The 21,945-nt window shown below is 37.9% G+C and overlaps 1 protein-coding gene across 2 annotated transcripts in view; it reads right to left on the bottom strand.

Moving 5' to 3' along the window:
* Positions 1–2,931: 2,931 nt before the first annotated feature.
* Positions 2,932–21,945, bottom strand: part of ccdc50a (coiled-coil domain containing 50a) — a 28,051-nt gene continuing 9,037 nt past the window's right edge. Inside the window, exons 2-12 of one of the 2 annotated variants that reach the window (XM_079891239.1) lie at positions 19,254–19,316; positions 15,749–15,878; positions 13,637–13,727; positions 13,277–13,376; positions 10,178–10,999; positions 9,761–9,885; positions 9,634–9,678; positions 9,435–9,539; positions 4,148–4,242; positions 3,957–4,063; positions 2,932–3,868 (exon numbers count right to left, since the gene is read on the bottom strand). In XM_079891239.1, the coding sequence (XP_079747365.1) occupies positions 3,849–3,868; positions 3,957–4,063; positions 4,148–4,242; positions 9,435–9,539; positions 9,634–9,678; positions 9,761–9,885; positions 10,178–10,999; positions 13,277–13,376; positions 13,637–13,727; positions 15,749–15,878; positions 19,254–19,316 (1,703 nt within the window). In that variant the 3' untranslated portion in view covers positions 2,932–3,848. The remainder of the gene's footprint in view (positions 3,869–3,956; positions 4,064–4,147; positions 4,243–9,434; positions 9,540–9,633; positions 9,679–9,760; positions 9,886–10,177; positions 11,000–13,276; positions 13,377–13,636; positions 13,728–15,748; positions 15,879–19,253; positions 19,317–21,945) is intronic. The other variant, XM_079891240.1, reaches the window with a different exon arrangement.

The following is a 21,945-nucleotide window of genomic DNA, read 5'->3' on the forward strand; positions in this document are numbered from 1 at the left end:
TTACTTGGAGTTTTTGACCTGCAGTGCACATTGCTAGGAATCGTGGCTGAGATGGAGACCAGGATTTCAGTCATTGTTTCTAGTAGTGGGCGCTGCAGATATTCAGCTTTTTGCCATAAATATCTGGAGTCATATCTACAATCCTAATGAGATCAATGTATAGCCTAATACAATACACGTATGGCACATAAATGGATGTGTACAAGAAACACCTTGGGTTGCCGCTGGATGGCAGTAGACCGCAAGGAAAGTGACAACGGACAACTATTGCAGTTTCAACATGCAAGTAACCGTGAACATCTTTGGCATGTTGGTGAACCTGCCCTGGAGAGGCACTTGTTTGGCATTTAGACTTCCTCATTCATTTGTAATTGAGGTCTTTATGCAGAAAATAACCACACCAGAGTTTGATCATGCATTTGATCATTTATAGTGATTCATTTGAAAGCTTTTCGTAATTTTCCTGTTGTTTTAGGTTGAGTTGTTTGTTAAAGGTCAGCGACAAATAAAGATGATGAATGTTTCTGATGGTTTCAAACTTATTTTTCTACCAATTTTTAAATTTAATGAAAGTGTTGTATCCTCAAAGTTACATTTCCTTACAACTAATTGCATAAAGAATAATTAAAAAATATTCACAAACTGTAGTAGGTCTGTCAGGGGCCCTCTATGATATCATTTCCTGTTCTGCTTTTTTTTATTTATTTTTTGCCACATGACAACAAAATGGCTTCTTGGGTAGTGATTATATTATCTTCTTAAAAAAAAAAAAAAAAAAAAATAATAATTATATATATATATATATATAGAGAAACAATTGTAATACATATATAGATAGAAGAAGAAAAAAAAAACAACCTCTTGACAGGAAGACCTTCTGTCAGGTTATGTCCAGGAGATTGCTGTTTATTTGAATCAGATATGGTGGATTTCAAATATTTCATTGACACAAACATACCCTTTAAAAGTAATTTATTTGGTATTTACAGTTGGCCAGTGGAAGCTATGAGAATGTGCAAGATACAAACACTTTCGCCGGTCACAAAACGTTTCCAGCAACAGCTGATTGTAAAAGAAACTGGCATGAACGTCGTCTCAATACATTGATTGAAAACTTCTAAAGTCTGTCACTCAGTCACACACATACACAAACATTTACAATGGCATATCAGGTGCGAAAAGTTCAGTTTTGCAAAAATTTTGTAAACCAGAAGTTTTTTCCCCCCAAGAACAAACCGATCACATGACCATCAGATATTGTCAGTTTTACAGCAATACTTTTTCTTAAAATCCCTGAATGTTAAACATTTGGCACAGACCAATCCAGCCAATTAGTATGATAATAGTAACATACAATTTTCTTTTCAAATACTACAGCGCACTGCGATATATGCACCATGATATGCGCTAGATTGACACAGCACTGAAAGAGAGATATATATGCACATTCATCACTAAAACACACATAAAGTGATTCAAAACTGATTCAGTAATACAATTTACAGAAAATGTTCTTAATCACCTTGTAAGCCTATAGCCGCATGGCAACAGAAGATATTTTCCCTAAAAGTTTATTGGACACATTTCAGGCCATGCCTTTCATTGGAATGCACCAACACAAACTAGCACATTGTCATTTTCAAGAGCGCAATATGAGAGCGTTCAGCACTAGCGATCGAACACTGGTCTTAAATAGGCACTAATGCGATACAAAAGTAGCTGCTGTCTTAAGTTGTCTCTGTACAGGATGCTACATGTAACCCGCACAAACATATTCCCGTTCCCAAAAGCGAAGCGGAATGTAATCCCTTTAGAACAAATTTATGACAGGAATATGGAATGTAAGCAATAATTGATCAGTAAGGAAAAAAAATGCCCTGATAAAGTGATGTGCATTCAGCAGTTTCCATGAATAGGGTACACAATGGGTCTTTTTCTCTTAAATACATGCACACATCCAATGTTCTTAACAGAGAACTATTAGATTTGCTAGATAAAGTATTTTACATGTAGCTACCGTAGTATTATTTTGTATGATATCACACAACAGCAACATAACTGTTAAACCTTGAATAACCAAAAATGCAACATTAGGTCTCAGACTAGAATGATAGACCAGCTCTGAATGATAGATCAATTTAGGCTAAATTTGCAAATTATTGTATATTCATAGTTTTTTTTTTTTTTTTTCTTTGATAGAAATAAACAATTGCTAAAAAAATAAAATAACTAAAATAAAACAAATTGTTTTTAAATTATATTTAGACAAGTCCTAAACTGTGATGACGTTTGCTTTAACCTGATAAACAAAACAAAAAGTAAGAAAAGCAAAGCAAAACTTCTGAAGGTTCATCTTTTCATTGATTATTTGTTGGAAAAAACCCAAACAAAAAACAAAGCAAAGCAAAAATTTTCGGAAGGATAATATTTTCATTAATCCTTTGCTAAAAACAAACCAAACAATAACAAAAAAAGCAAAGCAAAACAAAACTTTTCTGACGGTTCATCTTTTCAATGATTATTTGTTGGAAAAAACCCAAACAAAAAGCAAAACAAAACTTCTGAAGGTTCATCTTTTCAAAACAAACGAAACTTTTTTTTTTTTTCTCAAGAGTTTCAAGCCCTATTTTGTACACTATTTGTGGAAAGTGCCAGATAAACGCTGCCGTAGTCACTCGTTTGCTGGTCAGTTTTTATGTCCCTGCTTAAAGTAAGTTTGCCACCAAATGCAAAGCACTGTAAATCCAAACACTGAGATATAGCATGAATTGCATATGATGATGCAAGCAAGAAAACTGTTTACATCTGTGCCAATAGCAATGCTACTACATGCCTTAAAACTTCTATTTTGGATTTTTATTGAATTATAAATAAAAATGCATATATAAAAAAAATTGAGAAGTAGAGATGTGTTTTTGGCCATTTTTTAAATTCCGGACGACAAGATTCATATAGACCCCACGGAGTTCACATTCAGCCAGCATGCATTTGAACACTGGAGCATATTAGCAGGTCCTGAAGACCTATGAAGTAGATGAGATGATCGCTACGGACACTGCAGGAAATATCAGAATAACAAAGGCACCCAAAGGGCTGAGCGTCTCGAACCCTAGCAGTACGTGAGCCCACAGTGTGCATGACGAGTCTCTCACAAATGATTTGGAGGGCAAATGAAGAAGCTTTGACGACCTCACCTTGATATTTGATTGGTTTGAAGACTGAACCTGCTTATCAAGATGTCAATGTGTTAGAGCAGGGCTGGAATTAAACAGTTCTCCAGAAATTTGATCACTTCAGTTTATGCCAGTCTCTTGGGATAGATCGGTTGAAAGGGTAAAACAATATAACACGAATAAAAAATAAACTATATCATCTCAAAATAAATCAATAAATATAGAGCACAATTCAAGCATGTTTTCCATTAAATTAAAAAAACAAAAATTCTCTGCTGTATCCTGCAATGCAACATGGAATCAAGACCAGGCTTGAATATAGATGCCGAGAGGGATGAAAAGAAAAGGGATATTTAAAAGAGCTGTGCAGTAGATCCCTTCCTGTCCAGTCATCCACAATAAGACAAGAACATGAGAAGCGAACAGGAACCGTCCCTGTTGCCCAGTAGTTGATAACTCCAGGGTAAAAGACTCATTCACAACACGAAGAGACGACAACGGCTCATCTGATGCGATGAGCCGAGAAACTTGGAGGAAAAATAAAACTAAAGTGTCAGTAGCTTCCGCCGAAAGCCTCATGAACTCAAAGTAGTTTCTGAATCGCTTCCTTCTCTATTGATTCACAAAGTAAAGGGCCGAACGGACTCGTGATTGGGCAGCAGTGGAGGCTCATGGTCACTGTCTGTAGTAGGCACCTAAAAGAGAAGGAGATAAAAATGCACATTTTAAAAAAAATCAGTCAAATTTGAAGCGATACCTCTGGTGCATTGGTGCAGTGTGAACCTTTGTACGCCGCCTCTGGTCTTGATGGAGGGCGAGGGGTGTATGGGCTCTCCACATAAGCATAGCTCGGGTTTATGTTCTCATAGTGCTGTGTTGGAGGAGGCGGCCTGGAACAAAGAACCGAGAGGAACATGAGACTCCTGAAGGACTTCTGATAGCGTATGGGTGTTAACGAGTCAGAGATGTAGTACCTGGCAGGTTTGTGGTTCCGCGCTCTCTGGTACTCGTCCTCTCTGCTACGCACCTCTTCTCGCATGCGTGGTCGTACTACTTCTTCTTGCCCTGGCTAATATGACAGAGCAGAAGAGAGAATGTCAGTGGTGTACGCAGGGGTTAAAGCACAAAAAAAGACTAAGACAAGACGATGAGAGACGACACCCACGTCATTAAACGATAACTGTGACTATATCAACACATGCAATATCGTTGAAGACGAGACTGAAATGTGTTTAAAAAAAATAAAACTTGACCAAAACCACTTGTTTTTGTCGAATAAAGGAGGAGACAACACATTGACTGTTTTTACGAGTGTTCATACTTACGGTTGCCAGATTTCAATAATTTAAACCCCCAGTCAAAGCTTTTCTGTTAAAAGAACACGTTTTCTACCCGGTCTTTTCAATAGTATCTGGCAACCATGCGCACACGCTCTCTCTACACTACTGAAGGAGCGCGGGTGATCTGAAAACACAGACAAGTAAGCTGGAGTTCAGCGATCTTCATTTGAGATTTTCTACTTAAATTAAAGTGTCATTCAGTCGGTTTGTGTTCTGTCACGAGTTTGTGCGACTAAATCTGCGATCAAAATGCAGGCTGATATCAAGCAGTGTTTTTAATGTTGATCATATTATACGAGCAAGAAAGCAATGTTTCCTGAATATCCACATGATTTCAAATGTGACATTGATTTTATACAACAGTTCAACAAACAGAAGGGTAACATTAAGTGATGTACTAGCCTGGGAAAACCCAGACAACTTCCGGCAAATTCAGATTTGCTCGAGAAGTAGTCTGGCAAAGAGCTCATTCAAGCCCATTTCCATGGCCTAGAAATCGCGGCACCAATCAGAAACATTGAGGCGGGGTTTACACAATGACGATCGCTCTGATTGGTTTTAGGTCTATCCAATTGCGCCCAGAGGCATTTGAGCGACGTCCGTTCAACTTTTAAATGCATTATTATATTCAAATTGCTAACACATGAGGACAGTCTCCATGAAAGTCCCACTGGCAGATGAACGTGCTACTACATTTCTCTCCGAAACGGTAGGAAATTAAATTAGATTTAATAGAGGATTTTAACTGTGACAAGATGATTGACGGGGCAGTTTACGTGACCGGATGCACGCGACAGATCCGTCCGATAAAGATGACGAAGTAGTATGTCCCAAAGCTTGCCTACTTTTTTGCTACACATTCAAAAGTAAATACCTTTTCTTCACAAAAAGAGTACATACTTTTATGGCGTAGTGTAACTTGCGAATTGGGACGCAGCATTACACGATGACGATCGCTCTTGACGAGGCATTTGAACGACGTCCGTTGGTGACGCCCTTTTGGAAATGATTTGTCTATGGAGCTTTGCCAGACCATAACTTTTACTACTGAGAATGGTCTGGTTTTAACCAGGCTAGTGATGTACTACATTTTAAACAGGATTGTTAGTAGGCTCATTGCTCTATTTTGCAACGAAAGCCATACGAACAAATCTGTGGCTTTAAACAAATCATGAGATTCATTGATCCGTTCATATATACAGCCACTTGCTTCGTTACTGAATGAATGAATGAATGAATGAATGAATGACTCACTCAAAGACAGTGACTTACCGTCACCTACTGACGACTTTTATTTAATTTAATTTAAGGGGTGGTGTGGCGTGGTGGATAAGACACATGCCTTTGGTGTGAGAGACCCGGGTTCGAATCCACTGTGAGACACCAATGTGTCCCTGAGCAAGACACTTAACCCCTAGTTGCTCCAGAGGCGTGCGACCTCTGACATATATATATAGCAATTGTAAGTCGCTTTGGATAAAAGCGTCAACTAAATGAATAAATGTAAATGTAAATGTAATTTAATATTTAAAAGCCTCACTTCGTTTTTACCATCATTGCATATTTATTGAACATTGTTTTATTTAAAGCATTATTTATTTTATAAAGGTAAAAAATTAACTGGAAAAAATCGATTAAAGGGGGCAAAAATTGTCCTTTAATGTAAAAGGTGTGACTGCAGTCTAAGTGGAAGAGAGGGGGTACGGCACTCTAAAAATTGGAGAACCACTGAACTAAGAAAAAGGGGTATGTAGAATTGCACAAGTGCTACTGCTAAAGAGTGCTGTCAATACAGCCTGTTACCTCAAATTTCTCATAAGCTTAATTGAATTGGGCAAGAGAGAAAAATTATGACATTTTTTGTCCAAAGACTTAAAATGGCTACCAAAATGAATGTCAGTAACTGCAGTTTGACAAAGTAATGACTAAAAATTGACAAAAAATGCAATGACTTCAACTAAAACTAGATAAAAAATATGAAAGACAAAATGACTAAAATGACTAAAACCAATAAGCATTTTCGTCTGAAGATGACGACTAAGACTAAATAAAAAATGGCTGCCAAAATTCCATTTCTCCTCGAGAGGCTGCGTGAGCCTCAACAGCACAACATTGTTGCCGTCAATAATACATTTGTTATCCAACATCGATCGTAACAATAAATGTAATAAATCATTCTCTCGTTTTAGTGATTCCCTAGTTATTTTTTTGTTTTTGACATTTTAATCAGGCTACTTGTCCGGTAGGGCAGGTAAAATTTTCTTTTACTTGTCCCTTCAAAAAATCCACTTGTCCCGGACAAGCGTTAACGTCGAGCTCTGTACATACATATAAACAAACATTTATTAATCTGCTTTAAATAAAATCTTTTTAAAATTGTTGTCTAAAGCTTCAATAGACCATAGAATTAAAAAAAAAATGCATTGTAATGTTTAAAGCGGATGTCATGAGAAATGTCATAGACCGGGAAGATTTTAAAGCTACACTGTGTAACTTTTTTAGTTGATTCTTAGCAAAAAACACTTAGTTCTTTCAAAAATATATGTGCTCATTAATGTATATTTACTTCTTTCAAGTAATAAAGTATTCTCTTAAATTTATAATCTGCCATTGAAAGTACATACAGGTGAGGGGTTCGAATGCCGGTCGCCATGTTGCCCCTCCATCTTGAAACTACATTAGCCAAAGAGGGACATACCTGTAAATTCAAGCTTCGCCTTTTGCGTTTTTCACTCAGTGGCACCGTGACGAATGCGAGGGGGAGATTACTCGCGAGCTCGCGAGTGCCGGCAGATTTGAAAGATAGTGTGGTGTGTGTGTGTACTCACATTTGAACGTCAACGCGACAGACAAATCAGCAAGACCATAGTGGAGTAACTTTTCCCAGATGGAAAGAGCTCATGAGGAGAAAAGATTTTAAAACGGACGCCGAGGTTGCCTGCTTTCTTCTCGACAGGTAATTCAGCCTGTTGTAATTCATTTGTGTAAATTCTAAGTTTTATAGTTGCTTGTCTAACCATAGCATGGTTGTGCATAACGCCAGAACGACCTCTAGTATAACTTCATCCTCGCGTCAATGGTGAAAAAGTATTGTTTACCTTGTAACATAAATCTGTGCTGCGACGGATCACAGGTGATGAATAGTTTTAAAGGCGCAATTTTTTAAGCTATATATAAAAAAAAAAGGACACTGTAAATTTTAGTTATTTTTAATTGCTTTTACTTTGTACACATTGTAACGTTAGCCTAATCTGATTATGCTGGGATAGCCGATTCCAAGGGTGACGTTTACCTCCTGACATCTGTCCTGTAGTTTTATTCATTTTAGACGTATTGTTTATTATTGTCATGGACGAAGTCGCTAACTGGAAGCAGGGCCTGAAATTAACACCCGACCACACGCCAAATGCGGGTGAATTCTTCAATTGGCGGGTAACACTGTCAATCTACCTGCCACATTGGCAGGCAGCCAATGAGAATCGACCCTTCGCGGGGAGTTTGATTGACAGGCGATCTGGCCAATCATAATCTGCCGAATCCGCCTTTTTTTTTGTCCGACAAAGCAGTCAGGAGAGTTCAACGTTGGAGGATTTGAACTTGAAAAAACGGAGTGTACTGAGTAAGCCTACTGACATCTTTCCGCAGTTAAAACTACATTCCTTCTTATGTTCATTCATGTTTATTTGATGCTATAAATTAACTAGAAGGAAGAGATGATCGGTTCACGAGCAGCTTTACCTTGAGGCACCACAGCGATCTGTCAAGACACATTACAGAGCCACAAAACGGTATTGTCTAAATTTCTTTAAAAATGACCAAATTTTAACGTTGAGACTTTGTTTAATATCAAAAGTAACCTGGACTGTCTTGTCTGTCAGCGTGTTGTCAGTGTCCTCTCTGCTGCGCGATGTGTTTTTCATTGCCCGAGATCATAGTTTGGCGTTGGCGCGCGCGCGGTGTAGCTTGTCGGACATAGCAACAGTAACTAAAGGGGCGAAGGTTTTTTTTTGTGTGTGTGTGGTTTTTTTTTTTGCAACTGTTCTTTGACATTCAAACGAAGTTGTATGTTTCGTTGGATTTTAGCTAAAAATGTGGCGGCACATTAACGTTACTGGAGTAAAGAAAGCATCTGTAAAAGCAGCGCAGTTTGAGTGTTTTGGAACGTATGTGATCGGAGAGAAAGATTCGTCTTCTCTGACTAAGTTACGTTTGAATGTGTGAGTTGTATTAAACTGTTGGTGAGATGAGATGAGATAATGCAACGCTGAGACAGTTGCACAGATGTTGTGTCCAAATGTCCGGTAGCCTACCCGGTAACTTTACCAGTAATAACAATATTAATTTAGTTCTGCTTAACGGTTCCTGAACGCTGTAACTAACAGCTGCCCAGCCATCAACACAGCCGCGTGTGATTTGTTTACATACGAGCTGCACTAGGTCTATATCTGTATTCTAAGAATTATTATTACTTGTATGGATCTCGTTAATAACTTGACAGCACTTAAATGTGTATTCTTACAAGTTAAAGAACAAATGTTTGTGCAAATCCTTTTTTTTTTTTTCACCTTTTATGAGGCCAAAAAAAAAAAAAAAAAAAATTGGCTGGTAAAAAGTCACTGTGGCGGGTGGATTTTTAAATCCACCTGCCACAGTGGCTGGTGGTCAAAAAAGTTAACTTCAGGCCCTGACTGGAAGCCATGTTAATCTTGGAATAATACGGCCACCGTAGGAGTTAAAACGCCCTCGGAATTGAGAGGAACAGAAACTAATATTCACTGGGTAGTCATATACAATTTCACCGCTAGATGGGGGTAAAAATCACACATTGTAGCTTTAAAATGAGCGGTTCATTCATAAATCCGTAAGATTACCTTTATGCTGTGGAAAAACAAACCAGAAGACAGAACACAACGATGCTTACCTTGTATTCTACCTCGGGTCGTCTTCTATCTATCACTTGCTTCTTCTCCTCTTTCGATCTCTTATACTCCCTTTTCTCTTCCTCCAATAGCAGTCGGGCTAATTCCTTAAATTACATTGCAAAACGCAAAACATAATTAGGTTTGGAGGTAACAACAACCTCAAATGTGTGTGTGTGTGGGGGGGGAACCATGCTGTACCTCATCTTTAGCAACTTGAGCGGCTCGTTTGTCAATTTGACTCGCCTGTAAAAAAGATATGCAGTTACTTTTTTGGATTACAAATCACCAATAATTAAAAGCACAGAGAAAGATTCACTCAAGGAACCTTAATTTCTTCTTCTTGTAGTCTGCGTGCCACCTCCAAGTCTTTGAGCTCCTGGTCCTGTAGGTCTAAGTTGGCCAATCCATGTGTTGCTTCCTTCATGCCATACTCTCCTCTAACCTTTCGGCCTGCAGGGGGCATTAGTGGATATCAGCACAAAGAAAACACTACAGAGAACTACACTTTATTTATTCACACAGCAGCTCAAGAAGCCATTTTTATTTTGGGATTGAAAAGGAATGATCAAAAATGCAAGTTTGTAGCCACCGTCAAGATTTAGTGCACAAGATTCCCACAAACCACAATCACAAATGCATAGGAAAAAGGAAATCAAGAGTATGCCTTGACAGCACTCCCACCACCAGATGACACAGCAAAGTCCAAGGAGGTTCAATCAAACACGTGGACCCAGGTCAATACCTCTCTCTCTGGAGGAAGGGCCAGGGGACGGGCCTCTGAGTGTGGGCTCCTCAAACACCTCATTAGGGCCTGACGGGAGCCTCGGCCTGCTCTTGAGATCCTCCCGCTCCAAGCGGTCTTCTGACAATCCTCTAGTTGGGGTGAGACTGTACTCGTCCAGTTCTTGCTCTCTGCTTTTGTGCCTATCTCTGCCTCGTTCTCTTTGTCTGTCTCTGCTAGCATGTCCGTAGCCATTCCTGTCCATCTCCCTGTCCACGTTTCTACCCCTGTCTATCTGCTTGACATCTCCGCTATGCAGTAAGTCTTGACTTCTTGTCCGGTTTCGATCTCTTGGCCTGTCCTTGGATCTCTGTCCATCCCTTTCTCGTTCTCGATCCCTGTTCCTCTCCTTTTCCCAAACCCTATCCTGGCCGGCAGAGTAATCCTTGGGAGGTTTCTCCTTCTGCCGCACCACAGGCTCCAGGTCGTCCCATTGATCTGGCTTCTTTCTTCGACGAGGTTCTTTGTAATCGAGATCGAGATCGAGAGGTCTGTTTCTCTCTTTTGAGTAATCTTCCGGGTATTTCGGTCTTCGCTCAGGTGAGTGATACTCTGGGATCCTTTCCTTGCTTGGAATCTCTGGATGCCTAGTTCGGACGTGTTCAACAGACTCATATTCTGGATCACGACTACGGGGATATATTTTTCTGTCTGGCACGGGAGAGTTGTACGGGGAAAGAATATGATTGTGGTTGTGATGCTTCTCTTTTCTGTAACCTGGAGAAGTGGAAAGGGGATTCGGCTCTTGCAAGTCTGGCGGACGGTGCGGGAGGCTCCTGGCGGCTGCGTGAAAGCGAGTAAGGGAAAAGGTGGAGTGCAGAACAAGGAGGGAATTAAAACTTAACCTGGTTAGTACACAAGGGTTAGTTCACTCTGGATAATGCAGGATGTAAAATGTTAAATAAAGCTATTGCTGACAAGTAGTACCAAGCCCTTCAAATTAAGAGGTTACAGCCAGGGTCCAGAATTAACTATGCCACACTTGCCATAGTCAAGTGACTGGAGAAAACTGAAAATGTATTTTGCTAAACATACATATACATACATACATACATACATACATATATATATATATACATACATATATACATACATATATACATACATACATATATACATACATACATATATACATGCATACATATATACATGCATACATATACATGCATACATATATACATGCATATATATATATATATATATATATATATATATATATATATATGCATTTGACACTTGCAGAGTGTTAATTTTGGATCCTGTTAATAGCAACTCCAGTTGAGCACATTAGAAAAGTCTGTTTGTGGGTTAGGTTATTTTACAAAACAAAAAACAAATCATCAGGGGGGGAAAAGTGCATACGGTAAGTGTTTATAAAAAGGCCCATGTGCATTTTCGTTCAGATTAATGCCAACAAACCAGGACTATGACTTTTAAGACTGCAAATATCTTGTTAACCCTCCTAAAAAGATTTCTTTATCACAGATTGACGGGTCAGGGGTTCAGAAACAAGTCTGATCCCCTCCCCACACGTCACTGCAGAAACGCAACACAGGCCTAATTGTTAGCATCCTGGTGTGAGAACAGAGATTAGCTACGCTGTCACGGTTCGATAGGGAACGAGCTAAATATACTCCTGCACAAAGATGCTGAATCTTTTATGTTGTGCCCTGTAGGCGGGTGCTAATCTGAGCTTATCATAGCAGGGTTCTTATGAACAGAATATCAACAACACGAAGAAATGCAATGCGTGCTGAAGTTTCACCTCTAGGGTTAGGGAGTTTTGGTGAAATGCACTCTTCATTAAGCACCAATGAATAAAAGGTTTGAATGATAGTTTAACGAGGCGAACAGACCCTACGGGTACGATACTGGCTGACCAGCAAGAGGCCCTAAACACATCCAAATGATTGCATGAGAGAATGATTACATAACACGTGAAAGCAAACAGTTTGAATGCAAACACTGGCACGCAAGGGCAGCCATGCAGGGCGGGTTGAGTTAACAGATGCAGTGTTGACATGAACAACTTGCATGTCCAGTTTTGTAGCATTAGTCACTAAATGGTTGCCCATTACGAATGCAACATGGTCTGCTGGTGCCGTTTTAGATCTGATGCAAGAAAACCTTCCCACAGATCCCTTATGTTTACTAAACAAAATAAGTTGCACACTAACATGCGGTCAAGTTATTTGACATTTTGTTTAACTTCTCAACAAACAGATGAAAGTATCTGGAGTGCTTGGGGCTTGAAATGCATGAAATGTGTTCATTACTGTAATTGCTTCCTAAAGCATAAGTACTAGGGTTGGGCCGATAGACGATGCCATCATCCATCGCGATTGGCTGACAGACATCAAGATGTTGAGCTGGCATGATTTGTGCAGGAATGTCAAAACTTCAATGTCCTACTTTTGGACATAATTGGTCCTAACTAACAAAACGACATATTTTTTCTAACTTTTTATTGCAAGTATTTTATTACACATAAATAATTATGGAGATAAGAGATATTGATTTCAGATTAAACTGTTTTAAAATCGTACCTGTTTGTATCTTAGAATCCAACAGTGTACAAACAATAGTCACAAAATGGCAGTTTTTTTTGTATGAATGGTTTCAATTTTTTTATTTTAGTTTATTTCTTGTTAGTTTTCATCTAATAGCTATATTTTATTTCAATAAACAAATGTGTTTTATATCTTCAGTTAATCTGCTCAGAACAACTTTACTCCAACTAACTTTGGAGTCTTGACTGGTTCATTGCAAGAAAGAGTTATTTGTTTCTTGAATCAAACTTTACTGGTTGTGTTGCATGTTTGCTTTTGTGTGCAACTAATGAAAACATGTTGTCTGTTTTTTGTTTATTGAATTTACTGGCTACCATGAAAAGGCACAGATTTCAAACTCCGTACTATGGTAAAATATTTGATGCGGAGCAGTAGATTCGGCTAAAACCCTAAAAATTCAGTATGTTTACTGATCCGAACACATTTTTTGTTCTCCAAACCTCATCTTTGCTCGACTGCACAACCTTCCACCAGGGGGCGCTCTACACACCTTTGTCTTCATAGTACTCCTCTTCAAAGTTTTCTTCCATCTGCTTTTGCCGTTTTCTCTCCTCTTTCATCTCTCGCTCCTGCAGCTTCCGGGCGATGGCCTAGTTGAGCGCATATAAACATTCAAAAGAATGAGTGGAGCGAAACGAGAATAGCAATGATGTAACAGACATGGGTGTGGTTACGTCTATGCCTTACTGATGAATAACACACAGAGAATGCGAGTTCTGAAGTGTTACAAACACAATCACGATGAAGTAACGTGACCGATGTGGGCGTGGCTAAATCAATGCCGTACCGATGACCGACATAACCCGAGTGTGTGAAGGTTGTGAATGGCTGGAAGGCGGCCTGCTCTCACCTCATCTTTCTCTTCCTGCTGCCTCTGTTGTTCAGCCTGCCGGACTAGTTGTTCTTGAATCTCCTGAGCAATCTCATTGTCGATGCGTTCCCTGACAGGACAGAGGGAAAGAAAACGCTTGAGTTTTCACACTGTGAGCTTCTCAAATCAGCCACCTTTCAATTCTGAGAAGAAATTGTTCTTGGAAGACTAGTCTCCAGCATTGAGTGCAATGGGTTACAAAGAAACATGTTGCTATTATCGTAATACATTTTCGCTGATTAACTGTCTTAATCAGTACTGTTAAATTGAAAAAAATGGTTAATGATTAAGGAGTCATTTATTCACAATAAACTTCACTGATGAAGGGTTGAACCTGAAAACATTTTGCGCACCTCACACTTTTTTGCACTTTATTTGTGGCTTCTGGACAATAAAATCCTGAGAGCTTTTTGGCCTATTTTCATGAGCGGATTTTTCTGATATTCACAATAAACTTGGAATCATACAATACTAAAACCAGTATTATTTTAGTATTATTTATAAACTCTTATAGTATTTATTAATGTTGAATTAGCTTTTAGTTTTAATTTTAGATTTTTATTTAGCAATTTTGTTTGTGCTTTTGTCATGTTTATTAAATGCATGTAATTATATATTTTTTGTTTTAGCAATTTTAGTAATTAAACTTGAATGAAAATATACACCATCTGAAGTTTTTCATCTAATATTTATATTTTATTTCAGCTTTATTTCAATTACCAGCAATTATTTTTAATAGTTTTAGTTAACAATAACAACACTGATTAAAATATAAATTTCCTTTAAGGTTTTGTAAATACTGGTGTCTAACTTGTACAGATTTACATGAGTTTGGGAGATTAATTCCCAAGTAATCAGTAATGTGATTACCGTTTATAGAGTAATTAGTAAAGCAATCCCATTACAACCTAGTTAGCGTAATTAGTTTGACTCAGACACACTTAGGACAGTAGAACTGAAGAACACTATAAGACCGAACACTGTTTTTAAAAGAAGTCTCTTCTGATCACCAAGGCTGCATTTATTGGATTAAAAATAGAATAAAAACAGTGACATTGTGAAATATTATTATTACTATTTAAATTAACAGTTTTCTATTGGAATATATTATAAAATGTAATTTATTCCTGTGATTCAAAGCTGAATGTTCAGCATCATTACTCCAGTCTGTCACATGATCCTTCAGAAATCAGTCTAACGTGCTGATTTGATGCTCAAGAAACATTTCTGATTATTATAAATATTAATAGTTGTGCTGCTAAATGTTTTTGTGGGAACCGTGATAATAGAAAGTTAATAGAAAGTTTAAAAGAACAGCATTCATTTGAAATAACATTATAAATGTTTTTATTGTCACTGTTGATCAATTTTATGTCTCTTTGCTGAATAAAACTATTAATTTCTTAAAAACTAAAATCTTAATGAGCGCAGATAGTGTGTATTTGTAACAAACTGATGGACGACTAAAATTCGTAACAATATCTTCTACTGTAATGTCTGAGCTGTGGAATGAGTCTCCCCTCAGGCTCATCTCTCTCTCTCTCTCTGCCATGCTCAAACTCTGATGATACCATCAGCTCAGAGACCTTGAGACGTCGCCCAGCAGGAAGGAACACTTTATCCGCATGTGGCATGAGCACAAGTCAAAACATTTTACAGCGACAGCGTACTACGAGACGACAAGGCCTTCATGTGCAGACACAAGCTCAAAGCGCAGCAGGAGCCAAACTAAACTCCACATATTATCTGTATGAAGTGGAGACACAACTTTAAACAACATGAGTTATCAAGGACTGATAGCACAAGTGCACACACAGGTTTATGTCCATGATGTCATCCACTCCTACTTACAGTACACCCACTTATCTTAACAGACAGCAAAAACAATCTGAAATCAGACGTCTGCTGCCGAGAGTTTGGGAAGGTCTGAGAAAAGAACGACCTTCCTCTCCACATTCTTTCACAAACAGACACAGTCCAGTCTGACCTTTAAGCTCTACATGATCCACATCTTTCTGGTCTCGTATAGCTTTATGTCTCACATGGGACGAAGAGGATTAAGTAAGTATAGTGTTTTCAAAGGTCACTCACAGGCGGCGATGTTGTCTCTTGCTCTCGACTTTGGCCCGCAGGTCCTCTTCCTCCTGCAGACGCTTGGCCACCTGCAGGTCCTGCTGCACCAGGCGGCTCTTGTGGACGTTAGAGGCCAGGTGGCTCTCGACTGGAAGAGAAGAAGAGGAGAAACCTTTTAGAGCATTTAGATGTAACAGAAACTAGAGAAGACTCACTTCACACCATGTCTAATGCAAATAAGTGACACAAAAGTTTAAGATTTTTTTTGTGTGTGTGAGATGTGATGGCCAAGTATGGTAACCCATATGTGGAATTTGTCCTCTGCATTTATCCCATCCAAGTAAGAGCACACACACACACACGGAGCAGTGGGCAGCCATTATGCTGTGGCGCCCGGGGAGCGATTGGGGGTTGGGTGCCTTTCTCAAGGGCACCTCAGTCACTTCCAGCTGGTACTGGAATCGAACCTTCGGGTTACCAGTCTGACTCTCTAACCATTAGGCCACAACTGCCCACCTAGTAGAGTTCTCAACGGGTCGGGTCGGCCCGACAAACCCGACGGGACTGCGGGTTCGGGCCGGGTTCGGGTCGAAAATATAAGCAAATGACTCGGGTCGGGTCGGACCTCGGGCTTAATCTTTTCCGCTCAGTGAAAAAAAACAAAAAAAAACATTTATTAATCATTGCTGCTGTTCACCGTAAAGAAAGTCTGGCTGCTGCATGCAACATGCATCATGGAAAGGGGCGGGGGCAGACCTGACGCCGCTGCGTGCACGCCTTTAGCCTGGAGAAGAAGATGGAGTTGGTGAAAAGTAAACTTGCCGCAGGTGAATTCACCGTTGCTACTACAGGAGTGGGAAAATCAGAGGTCTGGAAAGTGTTTATTGTTTGTATTGTTAAAAGGCGTGAACATTAAAGGTTGATTTGAATTCCCGTCTGCTGGTCATGAAAATACGTGTATGAGAAAAATAAATAAATAAATAAAAACCCGCAACATCGGGCCGCGGGCCGGGTTCGGGCAGATAATTCATGTTGATGTGTCAGGTTACATCGGGTCCGGGCTTTAAAAGCCACAGGCCAGGCCGGGTCGGGTCGGGTTGTAATTTTAAGGCCCGTTGAGAACTCTACCACCTAGCTTGAAATCTGAAGCACATGATTGGTCGAAAAAAGCATTTTCATGCAAGACTGATATTTACAAATAATTGTAAGAAAAAGTATTTATAAAAAAAAAAAAAAAAAAGAAACACTGAATAATCACTGAATTAGGTTTGAATTTTAAAATTGTTTATGTAATAATAATAATGATAATGATTATTAATAAAAATAATACAAATATTTTTATTGAAGTTATAGTAATTTAATAATTACTATAATACTATAAGAATTTAGTAATTTAATAAAATCATTATTATTACTGTTTTTATTATTTTAATTATTATTATTATTATTATTATTATTATTATGACTAAACAGAATATTAAGTCAAAATAATTCAGATTTATTATTTTTCAATTAATTATGTATTTTTTATATTAATAATTAAAACAAAAGCATTTTCACTCAAGTCAAATAATAACTAAATTACTGTTTAATATTCTGTGTTTAGTCATAATAATGCTCATTTTAAAAAATGATAGCAATAACTATAATGAATAATTATAATTAAACAATATTGAAATGTAATTGTAATTCAGTGGGGAAAAAGAATGCGAAAACATGAATAATAATAAAACAAAAGATACATTAGTTTTTGTTGTGCAATTTTTTGAAAACAAACAAACAAACAAATCAGTGATAACTAATGCAAATAATAATAATAATAAAAACAATTAATAAATTACATGGTTTTTTTTGCGCAATGTTTTTCTAAAGTTTATAAATATATGACTGTGGACTGAAAATTAAAAAGACGAAACTTTTAGTGACCATGTTACATGATATATATTAATATGTCATTGCATATTATACATCTTAACTGAGAGCACATGCTCTGAAATGGCAATTAGAGGGGTCACATCAAACCAGTTGCCGTTTCAAGGCCGAGTCAACGTGCTGCATCGACACGGCAGTAAATCGTAAACATTGACGCAATTCTAGCCGACACAGTGCATCATCTTCCCAAAGTCTGAGCACTTTTTATTGATCCTGTGACTGTGAGCACACGTTATATTTGAGAACGTGTACCAGAAGAAAAAAAAATCCATAAATTGAAACATTTATGTGATAGATATAGCTCAAGTCAGTCAAGCCAGCAACATTTTTTTGCGAGGAGCAATTTGAACATTACATTACGAGTCCTTCTCTGGCTTTCATTCAGCCGGGACGGTTTAGCACCATCTGACAGTGCGACTAAAACAAAGTTGATGTGCGACACTCAAGCTGATGAAAGGTCAGGCCTGTTGATTTACTGATTTAACACTCCATTACAGTGTTGTTATTGGTAACAAAGTATTAACAAAGTAAAAAAATGGTGACACTTTACAATAAGGTTCATTTATTAAACATTAGTTCATGCATTTACTAACATGAACTAACCATGAGAAATACATTTGTTACTGTTTTTGTTAACTAATGTTAACTAAATATTAGATAAAAACTTAATATAAATATAAGTATATTGCTAGAAATATTGCCTTGCCCTTGGCAACTAAAAATAAAGCTGAAATAAAATAAATATCATATGAAAATATTAAACAAAAAATGTTTAATGTTTAAATTAAAGAAATTAGATTGAAATACTAAGATTATTAAAACTTAAAATGAAACCTGAAAATATAAAATACAAAATATGAAGAAATACTATATAAATAATACTAAAATAACTGCTCTACTGTAGAGAAAATAAATTCTCATGGTCAGGTTTTTTTTAGGACTTCTCATTTTTGAGATAACACAGAAATATGAATTTGCCGGGAAACTTTTTTAACAATTGAATTCCCCAAGAGAGAACTTGTGTTTCTATCACCTGCCCACATAAAGAGGGAGTTTTCAGATCTTTCCAAAACCATACAGTTGCAAGAATTTTTTGCAGCAAACAAACTTTCTAAGATTTTTTTGGTATGACACAGATACCGACTCTTCCTGGAAAGGGAACTTCCTTTAGATTAGAGTGTCCTTGCAATGTTACATCCTTTCACAAAAACACGAGGACTGTGAAGCACAGCTGGAGGATGTCGAATCAGATGCTTTGTCTAACAGCCATCCACATTTTGTCTAGGTCCTTCATTGTGTCCTCAAGAGCTCAGTGAGGCATTTTCGATGGCATCGTTCTCACACACGAGTGCTAATAAAATACATATAGATGTGATCTCTGGTGAAGGTGTAAAACCTCACATTGCAGCAAAAGGGGAAGCTAAGTTTGGACTTTTCGTTCCATTGTTTAATAAAACCGTTAAAAACAAAAAAAGGCTTTGAATGACTCATTTAGTGTCAACAAACAGCTTCAGGATACCAGGTCATAAGATTCCATGCAATAACATTCATGTATGTTAAAAAAAAAAGTACAGGTTATACAACAACTTACTTTCCTGTTCCTGAAGGTTGTGGGCCAGACAGTGGTCTTCCAGCACGGCAAAGTCCCGAACCACTGCAGATGGACAAAAAGAGATAGAAATCTCAGTATTTACTGTTAACAAAGAGTTACGTCACAGTTTCAGAACATGCAGGAAGTCCACAATGCAAACCTCAGGATAACAGGTTTAGGTAAAAACAAACAAAGTACGAGTTAGTATTGGATTTTACACAAAGGTTCAAAAGTTTGGGGAAGAAATTAACAGTTTTATGTAGCAAGGATGCATTCAATTGATCAAAATTGACAGTAAAGACATTTATAATATTACAAAAGAGTTCTGTTAGAGATGCACTGATACTCAGTTTCTCGATAACCGATCATTCAGACCGATATCAGCAGATATCGATAGTTAGATTTTATAAGGGGAAAAAACACTCCCAACTAATGCTGTAAACTATGCAGTGAGGAAACCCTCTCATTTAGTGCATTACTATGAAATTACAGGTTAAAATTAACAACAGAGCCCAAACTATTATATTCAACTGCTATATATATATATAATAATCACACTCAAATAAAAAAGGAAAGGTCTGAATAAAACTAAGTTGCACATTTCATCAACACTTTTTTATTAAAACATATGTATATAATTAACAGTAAATAAGCTTCGACAGCTCTAAATTCAACACAATAGATATTTTCTTCACACACATGTATTATGCAATGTAACATGCTTTTCTGACCCCTTTTGACAGAGTTATAAAATCAGGCCTGATCATTGGCTGTTTTTGACTGATAATGCTTTTATCCGCAGATACCGATTATTGGCCAATACATCGGTGTATCCCTAATTTCGATTTCAAATAAATGCTGTTCTTGAACTTTCTATTCTTCAAACAATCCTGAAAAACATCTATAAAATATTAAATATTAAAGCCGATAAATAGGGTTGGGAACCGAAAACGTACGGAACCGTGTGAAATTCCAAAGTTTCGGTTCCAAAAACGGTTCTGGGCCGATGTGTGGGCGAAGTGCCGAGAGTCTCACACTCACCTCATGAATATTAAACTCATTTGACAAGTATAAGAAATAAACAAAAAAAGGATTGTGCATTTTCCCCTTACTACTATTTTTTACTTTTTATTAGGCTAGTTGTTTTAATAATTTCTATTGAATGGGAACCAGAACCGAAACCGGAATCGTTTGGCGGAACCGGAATCGGAAAATGTCTTACGATTCCCAACCCTACCGCAAAATAATGTATTATTTCCTTCAGCTGAGAAACTTCAGATGCGTACTGTTCGCCATGATGGTTTTGAATTGCTTGAAATATGATTGGAATCACTTCAAAAAAGGATGGATTTTAATGGTGAGAATTTTGTTTTCGTAATCAGGCTCTAAAAAAATTATATAACACTTTTAATTTAGATTTATCGGCTTTCAAAAATAAAAGAATTATCACTATTGGACCAAAATTTTCATATCGGTCCATCCCTAATTTTAAGTTATTTTAACTGTATTTTTGATCAAATAAATGCAGCCTTGGTGCGCATAAAGGCCGTGACACAAGCTGTAACTCGTTCGCTAAACTGAATAGCCAATCATAGTCTCTGTCTCACAGACGGGCCCAACATCGATTCAAAAAGCTGAATCGGTCGAACTGTCATAGATGGGGGCCTGACTAGAGCTAACATGTGGAAGACACAGCAGAAACCAGCCCGACAGACACTCACCGACGGCCCAATGGCCAACCATCGGCCCTAAAGACTTCTTTCAAAAACATTTTTTTAAAATCGTACTGTACAGACCTCAAACATTTAAATGGTGGTGTATATTTCAAATACATGTATTCATTTATTATTAAAGGGATAGTTCACTTTGAAATTAAATTTGGGTATGTTTTAGCTTACCTCAAGGGCATCCAAGATGTAGGTGTCTTTTTTTCCGCCGTAGTTTCAATTTTGATATTTTTAGGTCAAACCGTTCTTGTCTGACAGTCATATCATGCAGGTCTATGGTCACTGTCACAAAGAGCATACACAGAGTCCAAATTAAACAATTCCCCATCGTCCAAATTAAACAATTCCCCATCATAAGTACACATTGATGGCCTAAGACACGAAACGAGCGGTTTGTGTGAGAAAACGAACAGTATTTATATCGTTTTTACCTCTTATACACAGCCACGTCCAAGTGATCTGAGGGCGCTCGCGCATCCTGCTGTGTGACGTGTACGCAGACTGGTGCATAGAAATATATACACTAGATGTCGCATTAAAGACATTCGTTCCAATGAACTGCCGTAGACGAGGCGACATCTAGTGTATATATATCTATGCACCAGTCTGCGCACACGTCACACACCAGGATGCGCGCGCGCCCTCAGATCACTTGGACGTGGCTGTGTTACAAGAGGTAAAAACAATATATAAATACTGTTCGTTTTCTCACACAAACCGCTCGTTTCCTGTCTTAGGCCATTAATGTGTACTTACGATGGGGAATTGTTTTAATTTGGACTCTGTGCATGCTCTTTGTGACAGTGACCACAGACCTGCATGACTGACAGACAAGAACGGTTTGACCTAAAAATATCAAAATTGAAACTACTGCGGAAAAAAAGACACCTACATCTTGGATGCCCTTGAGGTAAGCTAAAACATACCAAAATTTTATTTCAAAGTGAACTATCCCTTTAATTCCA

This window comes from Squalius cephalus, assembly GCF_949319135.1.
Source record: "Squalius cephalus genome assembly, chromosome: 13".
NCBI classification, from domain to species: domain Eukaryota; kingdom Metazoa; phylum Chordata; class Actinopteri; order Cypriniformes; family Leuciscidae; genus Squalius; species Squalius cephalus.